The 9382-nt window shown below is 46.8% G+C and overlaps 1 protein-coding gene across 1 annotated transcript; it reads left to right on the top strand.

Moving 5' to 3' along the window:
• Window positions 1–281: 281 nt before the first annotated feature.
• On the top strand, window positions 282–6082 carry cdca7a (cell division cycle associated 7a). The gene is made up of 10 exons (XM_084443425.1): window positions 282–369; window positions 1192–1335; window positions 1468–1527; window positions 1795–2004; window positions 2116–2160; window positions 2294–2470; window positions 2583–2717; window positions 5448–5597; window positions 5711–5847; window positions 5957–6082. Exons 1-10 carry the CDS (start codon window positions 349–351, stop codon window positions 5991–5993), a joined length of 1116 nt encoding a protein of 371 aa, XP_084299551.1. The 5' UTR covers window positions 282–348; the 3' UTR covers window positions 5994–6082.
• Window positions 6083–9382: the final 3300 nt, after the last annotated feature.

Below are 9382 nucleotides of genomic sequence, written 5' to 3'. Positions count from 1 at the left end.
CACGGAAAACTACTTGAAAGGTAACGTGTACACAAATATGATGTTATACAATTAATATAATGATATTTTTCAAACATATACAAAACTAACCTAGTTACATATCTTAAAACACTGAACGGTTTACTTGTTTGACTTTTGCCTTCAATAAACCATTAAGTAGTGTTTTATTACGCTTTCCTTCTATACAGCTTTCAGGACCGCTTCCTGGCGCGGGAAATCCAGAGGCTGTTCTGCTGCAGACTATGTATCAGACTCAGAGCTGGCCGGCTGGGAGCTTCACACACAAGCAAACATAAACTCTCGTGTCCACATCTTATTTTTTCTCCTGCAAAACTTTTAATAACGATCATGCGCCCCTATTGCTCGAAGGTAAGGAATAATAACGTATGCAATGATGAACAATGAGTAAGTTAGTGCAGGCATCGATTGTGTTTAGTTTTGAATGAATGTTAAATGCCTTGTTTTTATATTTAACGTTAGCTAGTTCAGTGCTAGTCCAGTTTGAAACGCACTGCTGTTGTGATTTTGACAAACTTAATTAGTATTTCGGTCATAGCTAGCTAACGTTATTGTTGAAGTAGGCTATGCATACAGGGCAATGTCTGCAGACCTCGCCATGCGTAACGTTACTAAGCATTTTAGCAGATGGTCTGACGTTCAAGTTACCTCAGGTTTTTCAATAACCTAGTTTATCCTAGAGTATCAAACGTTTAGGAAGCTAGCTCTGTATCTCAACTCAACTATAGAATTACATTACGTCATTTAGCACACGCCTTTATCCAAAGCCTCTTAAGCCCCAGACGCACTGGAAGAGTGACGCTAGGGTTTTGAAGTACACCAATTGTTTTAAATGGCCGATCACGCACCAAAAGCGTTTTGAGGCGAGTCAAACTGCCTTGACGCTTCTACTCCGAACTTGTTTACATTTTGTTGCGTCAAATGGGGACAAATCAATCTAAATTAAATCAGCTCCCTATCAAAGCTGACGCCTGCAGTGCGCAATAGGAGCGTCAAATGAGGCTCTTCCAGTGCGTTTGGGGCTGTACAACAATTACATTTAACGTAGGTAGTCGGTGTACTCCTACTCGACAGAACTCACAAGTGCATCTTCTTTCTCAACAAGTGACTACGAGCATAATCTAGTTGAGGCTGCTCTCTCCTGACGGTCTCTCCCCGGTCCTGTCTCCCCAGCAGCGGGCCGTCCTGCCGCTGCCCACCAGGATGAGTCTGAGGAGCTTCCGGACAGTCCCTCCGGTCCCCATGGAGACGTCCTCTTCCTCCTGCTCTGATGACAGCTGCGACAGCTTCGGCTCCGACGGAGGCTTTGCAAACACGGTACAGCTGCTACCAAGTTTCAATTAGTGTTTTAGCCATGTTCACATACTTTTATTTTTATTGCTCATTGTTTTGCTTCCTGGACTTTGAGTGAGATGAACCTAAATGGGTTGTATTTTCATTTTCTTACAGAGGAGCAGCTTAAGACAAAGGCTTGGCGTCAGACAATGCTCTGTGAAACTGAGTGCTTTGGTGAGTGTTCAAACAACGCATGCTGGTGGCCACGAGCAGCAGCAGAAATCGCAGATTAGTATGGAAAGTTTAATTACCATATATAACCAGTACAGGTACATTGGAATTCTTGTCATAGCTTGTCCTTGTAACTTATCATTCAGCACTGAAAAGTTCCTCATTCCAGTCCTAGGTATGTAGCTAGACGATGCCTGACTAGCAACCTCTCAACCCCAGTTCTCCCAGCGTTGAAGCACAAGTACTCAGACCAGTGTGTTTGTGTTTCAGAAAGTAGACTCTGACTCGTCTGAGCCTCGCCGGAGGCAGCGTCTGTCCCACACCCTGAAGGTTGCCATGAAGTTCCCCACCAAGAAGGGCAGCCAGAGGAAGACGCCTGCACCCGCGCCCCTCCGGCTGCCCGAACAGTCCGAGTCCGACTCGGAGGCAGAGAGCTTCATAGACAAGAGAGCGCTCAACATCAAAGAGAACAAAGCCATGGTACGATCCCTCACCGAGATGAGTGGTAAACACTTGTAAATTGCGGAGTGATACTAATTGAATAGTATCAATTGTATGCTAATGTGATTTATTCCCCCAACCGTTTTCAAGCTTGCAAAGCTGATGGCAGAGCTGAAAAAGATGCCTCTCAACATGGTGAGTAAAAAAAGAAACACGGTAGCACAGTGTTGCAGTTTCTGTAAAAGGCAGACGTGTTGGGAGCTGCGGCGCCGGGCTGTTCTGACCGGACCTAAATGTTGTGCTGGTTTGTCGGGTCGTCTGTCTCCAGCAGCCACGGACACGGACTCCACGCCGTAGGATGAACCACGAGCGCGCCTCCCGACCACACACGCGCTCCCGCTCCCTGGTGGACGGGCCGCCCAGCCCCGCGGCCGAGGACGACGACGACGACGACAAGTTCAGCCTGGTGCGCAGGAGCCGCTACTACGAGGAGGACGACGAGCCGGTGAGCGTCCTATGGCTGTTGCCAATCTCCAATAGAAATGGTCTCTCGTTAATTGGCCGGTGGTGGTGATGATGTGTGTCACATATTGAAGTCGTATTGGTCGCCGTTTCAGAGGCAGCCCCGTCGGCGTAGCTACAACGGCATCCTGGCGATCCCTCACATGGTGCGTCCCGTGGACGAGATCTCTCAGGACGAGTTGGACCTCATCTGCACCAATGTGAGGGATAAGGTCTACAACAGCTCCTCTGTAAGTTCCCGTCGTCCGCTTATGCACAACTCAGACTACACGATATTTTGTCTTTCACGATGGTCAGCATGTCAGATTAGGCGATCATAGTGCCATAAATTCTTGCCGCGTCTTGGTCGAGAGACTGGACACACTACAAGTATGAACCCGACCAATCGTCGTATGCCGTCTTTACGCGCAAGTTTATACAGGTAGGTGTGGGGGAGGCGGGACAAGACAGTGTCAGTCATGGCGGCGACAGAAGCTCTGTGTGTGATGCTGGCAGTCTTGTGTGCTGAAAAGAAAAAGAAAAGAAAGAAAAAACAACTGTGGACCCGGTCCTGGGTGTCACGAAGAGGACAGTATGGGCTGTCTATCCTTCAATGAGAACTTGAGGTAACGAATGTGTACTTATCAATGTAGCTAGCACCGGCTAGGCTAGCACCCAGGTTGCCTGTAGCTAACGTTACCTTGGTGAAACCTAGCTTGCGCCCACGTTCACTGTATGTAAACAGAAGAAATTATTGGCTTTTGGGAATTGTAAATATATATTTTCACTTCACAGTCAATAAGTTAACGTAATACTGAAATCAAGAAAACGGTCAATATACAGCTCCAGTTCTTTCTTTTTTTTTTTTTACCACCGCCTGTGAAGTGACAGCATTGATCATGGGGCTTGCATTCAGTTTAACATTAAGCTGTGTCATTGGATATAAAAAATTTGCTGAACGCTGTCCCTGTAGCCTCAACGCCTCAACGCCCGCCACGACAGAAGGGTCTTGTGTTGGTTGTTCCTACATTAAAGTGGGCTTTTCTTGAATGGAATAGCTGGTGTGCAGACCTGTCATTACACATTGCATATTTGCTTTGTAAGTTACCAAGGATTTGTACGACTGTCATATAGCCCAATATTTTTTACCAAATTCACTTAAGTAATCTTGGATAAATTAACACATTGAGTTTACAAATAGTGCCAAAGATTTGTTAGATTTTATTCTATAGCACAATGACAGGAGGGGTTTCTGCGAACTCCTCAGGATGAACGTGGAAGATTTCAACTACCTACTTGGAAAGGTGGAGCCACTCATCCACAAGAGGGACACAGGGAAGAGTGTCAGACGCAAGGCTGTTTGGCCAGTCAGAACTCTGTACTGCCATGGACAGAGATCTCCTGAATGTTCCCCGTCCAGAGCCACTGCCAGATACCAACCTAACCATGCCATATGCGTTTATCGGCGATGAAGCCTTTCCTCTCCGGACCGACTTGGTCAAGCCATACCCCCACCAGAACCTGGACCATGGACAGCGAATCTTCAACTATCGCCTGTCGAGAGCAAGGCGCACAGTCGAGAACTCGTTTGGAATTTTGGCCAACCGACTACACGTTTTCCTGACCAACATCGCACTTGAGCCTGACAAAGTGACAACGATCACACTTGCCGCTCTCTCTTGACAACTTTCTCAGGGAGAAGACATCAGAGGCCTACCTGCCCCCAGCCTTTGTGGATACAGAGGATGAGAACCACAGAGTCGTTCCCGGAGCATGGAGAAGGGATGGAGAACTCGCCTCTGTGGCAGTGAGCAGGACAAGGAATGCCACAACAACAGCAAAAGAACAGCGAGACCAGTTGAAGAGATACTTTCTGTCACCTGCTGGATCTGTTCACTGGCAAGAAAATATGATTTAGTCAAGGTCTCAAGGACATACCGCCACCTGTTTTATCTGATAAAATGAATACATTTCTGTGTTAGAAGCAAAGAAAGGACCATAGTCATTTCTGAAATGTTGAAATGCACTTTTATTGAAATTGAATGCCATGACATCGTCTTTGCTTCCCTTAAGTCACTGAAATAATGTTAATGGTTTTCCTTCACCTTAAAAAAAACAAAAACAATATAAAACTAAGTTGTGGCTCATTACTAAAAACTTGAGCACAAGAAGACATAAATACATGGGTCATATAACATTGTAAACGTTAATGTCCAAAGAATTCAAGGATTCAATATGGCTGCTACCTGAATTGAACAACACTTGCAACATTTTACAGTGTACAGTCTAGCACCACAGAAGAGAAGGAACTATTCTATTCTAGAGTGTCTCTCCTGGTCATGTTGCTCTTGTAGTGCCGCCAAGTAGCTCATTGGAGCAGGTGTTGGCATGTGGTTGATAACGTTATTAGCTATGTAGCTAATGTTAGCTAATAACCTAGCTAGCTAACCAGCTACTCACCGGGTTGCTTGAGTGCCTCCGCCATTTCTCGCCAACATTTTTCCTTTTTCACTCGGTCATGGTAGGAAATGGAGGAAATATCAAAAAGGCAAGGATATTGTTGCCACAGCTCAATGAATCTTGCCTCAGTTTCGGAGGTCCACCTGATGGCAACATCATCTCGCCTTCTCTTTGTCTGTGCCATTTTTGTGTTTATGTGCCAGAGAGCTCTCTGTCATCCTATTGGTCAACGTCAAGGAACACGTCGTAGGAAAATTTAAAAAAATCTGACATGCTAGACTTCACATCGCTGATCTTTGATTATGTCACACTACACAGCCTTTCGTCATTCCCGACGTTCATAATCACACCCGCCGCTGGAAATTAGTCGGGGACAAAAAATCGGGCTGAAATCGGGCTGATTTCGTGTAGTCTGACCTAGGCATTAGGCCAACGTTGATTGTCATGGAAAAACAACAACATGTGGTCTAAATATAACAACACGTGGTCTAAAACGTTCCTTTCTGTTGTGCCTCCCCCAGGGAACCACGTGCCACCAGTGCCGTCAGAAGACGATCGACACCAAGACCAACTGTCGTAACCCGGAGTGCGTGGGCGTGAGGGGACAGTTCTGTGGCCCGTGCCTCCGTAACCGCTACGGAGAGGAGGTCCGAGACGCACTGCTGAATCCAGTGAGTACCGCTACTGCCCTGCCCTCAGGAAACCGCCCATTGCTGGTTAAGTTTGAAGGTGGGATGTTAGAAGGACTGGTCTGATGTGGCGTCGTTGTGTTCTTCTCTCACAGGAGTGGACCTGCCCTTCGTGCCGGGGGATCTGTAACTGCAGCTTCTGCCGAGCGCGCGAGGGCCGCTGCGCCACCGGGGTGCTGGTCTACCTGGCCAAGTTCCACGGCTACGATAACGTCCACGCCTACTTGAAGAGGTACTCCTCCTCTGTACTGACTCTCTGAAGAATCACTAACAGTCTTAGTGCTAAGGTTTCCCGTTTGGTCTTTGACCTGGAAGTTAAACATGAATGTTTCTCTTTGCAGTCTGAAGAAACAACTGGAGGAGGAGAGCGAGGATTGAACTGTGGATGATGCACAGATACACCCCCCCAACACACACACACCTCCCTACCCCTTGCTGACTTTGGACCGGACATGTTTTCAAAAACCCACAAACAGATTTTTACATTAACGGTTTGTGCTAATCGGTAATTTGTCATTTGAGGACCAAATTGTGATGAAATTGTGTTTACCAATGATCAAATTGTGTTATGTTTCTTTGTTACATTGTTTTAAATGTATCATTTAAGTGAAAGTTCATGGGTTGAAAGTTCATGGGTTTGCCTGCCAAGTTATTAAGTTAAAGTTAATAAAAGTTGATGGCTTGCCTGCTGTATTTGACTGCACTTCTGCTGCGTCTTCTCTCTTTTCAATGTCACACTGTTCCCCGCCTGCTCAGTAGTCCAGTCTCGTCCCTAATGCCACTGATGCGGTGGGGGGGACACTGGGGTGTTGAGGGTGGACTCTGAGGTGGTGAGGGTGGAAAGGGCACAGCGCGCGTGGGCCATTGCCCCCCCCCCTCCTGGAACTGAAGAACTGTGATATACTACAGCGGCTGGTTAAATCCTTCATTAGATAACTGTCACTAATGGTGTGGAAACAATTAGCAGACTCTAATGGGAATCTCATACCTGTAAATCATTTATCCTATTAAAGCACTTTCTCTCGTTGAGCTCCGTTCTGGTCTGGGCTCTTTCTCTGTCCTTTCGTTGTAGAGCGATGCTTTACGTTGTAAATAGTCATGTTCTCAAGGTGTCACGCAACTAGTGATGCACTTAAAGCCTCTATTTTCTGTGCAGTGCTCTGATAATAGGCTGCACATGTGCATAGTAGGCCATGGGTGGTCCAGGCCTTGGAAAGGTACTTCATAATGGACATAGTGAACATGCACTTATTCCAGGAACGCTTGATAACTTGAGAAATGACGGTCCACACTAGCACTATTCCTCACCAGCGGTTGGGGAGAGAAGGCTCTTCTTAGAATCATAAGAATGCTCGAGAGATTATGGTTTTGGATCAGGTTGTATGATTGTCCATGAGTCAACTGTGTTTAACACACTGAACTTGCGGTGTATATGGAGCACTAAGTGTAGAGCTATTGGCGTTTTGGAAGTATTACACTTGTCTCATGCATGTGAGGCCTGCATGAAATCCATATCAACACTGACTGGATGTATTCATTCAAGGGGGACATTAAGAAAACCTGATCATGAAAAGCAGACATTTCTTGGATTTGATGAGTCTCCATGATTTAACAGCTGTTCTTCATGAGCCCAGACATACTACAGCCACACAGACATACTACAGCCACACAGACATACTACAGCCACACAGACATACTACAGCCAAACAGACATACTACAGCCACACAGACATACTACAGCCATACAGACATACTACAGCCATACAGACATACTACAGCCACACAGACATACTACAGCCACACAGACATACTACAGCCATACTACAGGCATACAGCCATACTACAGGCATACAGCCATACTACAGGCATACAGCCATACTACAGGCATACAGCCATACTACAGCCACACAGACATACTACAGCCATACTACAGGCATACAGCCATACTACAGGCACACAGACATACTACAGCCACACAGACATACTACAGCCATACAGACATACTACAGCCACACAGACATACTACAGCCACACAGACATACTACAGCCATACTACAGCCACACAGACATACTACAGCCATACAGACATACTACTGTACAGCCACATACATACTACAGCCAGTCAGCCACACAGACATACTACAGCCATACTACAGGCATACAGCCATACTACAGGCATACAGCCATACTACAGGCACACAGACATACTACAGCCACACAGACATACTACAGCCACACAGACATACTACAGCCACACAGACATACTACAGCCACACAGACATACTACAGCCACACAGACATACTACAGCCATACAGACATACTACAGCCACACATACTACAGCCACACAGACATACTACAGCCACACAGACATACTACAGCCACACAGACATACTACAGCCATACAGACATACTACAGCCATACAGACATACTACAGCCACACAGCACATAAAACTGCTCAGCTCCTCCTGCTGTCTACAACAGAAAACATTTTCATCACTGTTCAGAAGTGTCATTTCTTTTCTTTTTCTTCCCCAGAAACTAATGTTTCAAAAACTATTATTAGCATAATAGAGATGCACTTGAAAATACCAGTATTAAATACCAACGATCATCCACTTTGGGGTGATGAATATTTAGGGAAATAATTGTTTACGACGCTCCAGCATTGAGCTGATCTGGTAATCAGGCTATGAAATACAATATTTATTCATTAGAGCGAATTTAATGAGGCCTCGCGGCGCTAATTATGAAAACCAGTGTAGCAGTAAATGACTAACGCTGTCACAGCGGCGCGCTGGCGGGTACCTGCGAGGGAGGGACCGGGGGTTGAAGTGCCATGCCAGGCTGAGCAGCAACACAGAGCCCCGGGCCGGCCTAGCCTGCCCCCAGCACCGGACCCCCCCAGCCCACCACGTCCTTCTCTGCTGGGCCAGCACTGTTGGAATCAGAGCAGTAAAGACGACAACCTTGTTACACTTATGATGTTGGTGTCTTTTTTTTTTGGAGCAAGGAGCTCTGGATGTACTGATCATTATCACGCCACTCTGTAGATTAGCCTGCTGTGTAGTGGGATTACTCATGGCTCATATTTTCACTTAGTTCATATATTTAGTTTGATTGACTGATAACTTCATTGTGGCAGCAGGGTGGTGGAGTTGCTGTTGACAGTCCTGCGTGTCCTGCAGGTTTCTGGTGACCGCTGTAGCCAGAGGAGAGGCTGAATAAATGCAGGGCGCGGGGCGCGGTCACAAAGGGATCGGCAGATTATTACAAGGTAGACCACATCTGTCAGACCCCCCCGATAAACATAATTTTCAGCCGGCTGATCAATAACCAGCTTTACATGTCATTCCATGGTAGGAGCCGTCCGCTGTACTGGGGCCCCAGAGGACAGCAAGCAGAAGACATTTTAGGATAGGGACCTCAGATATTGACAGCAGGGTCGGTCCTTTGATGTTTTTTTTTTTGGGGGGGGGGGGGGGGGGTGAGCCGACCGAAGTTTCCAGACTAGAATCCTCCTCCGGCTCTGACCCATCCTGTAAAGTGGAGTGGCGAAGTGCTGTCGATGCTGTCAGGTGGCAGCAGCCGTGTGACATGTTCCTCTGCCCCTGCTCCCGCCGACGGCACTCTGATGGAAACAGCGCTCTGGTCCAGGTGTCAGGGACATTATCACGGAAAAAGGGTTGCCTGCAGTCGCTCCCTCTCTGAGGAAATTGCCAACTCACCCTAACAAAGGAAGGCATAAGTGCACTCGCTGGCGCCTT

This window comes from Borostomias antarcticus (genome assembly GCF_949987555.1).
Source record: "Borostomias antarcticus genome assembly, chromosome: 9".
Taxonomy (NCBI): Eukaryota; Metazoa; Chordata; class Actinopteri; order Stomiiformes; family Stomiidae; genus Borostomias; species Borostomias antarcticus.
Note: the sequence above shows the minus strand (reverse complement) of the source record. Positions and strands in the feature narration are given on the sequence as shown.

Bases quoted from the DNA above. Each gene is read 5' to 3' on its own strand.
- cdca7a (XM_084443425.1), top strand. From the start codon at position 349: ATGCGCCCCTATTGCTCGAAG. The intron at 1,336-1,467 runs GTACAGCTGCTA...ATTTTCTTACAG, and splicing joins ACGGAGGCTTTGCAAACACG to AGGAGCAGCTTAAGACAAAG. The intron at 5,598-5,710 runs GTGAGTACCGCT...CTTCTCTCACAG, and splicing joins GAGACGCACTGCTGAATCCA to GAGTGGACCTGCCCTTCGTG.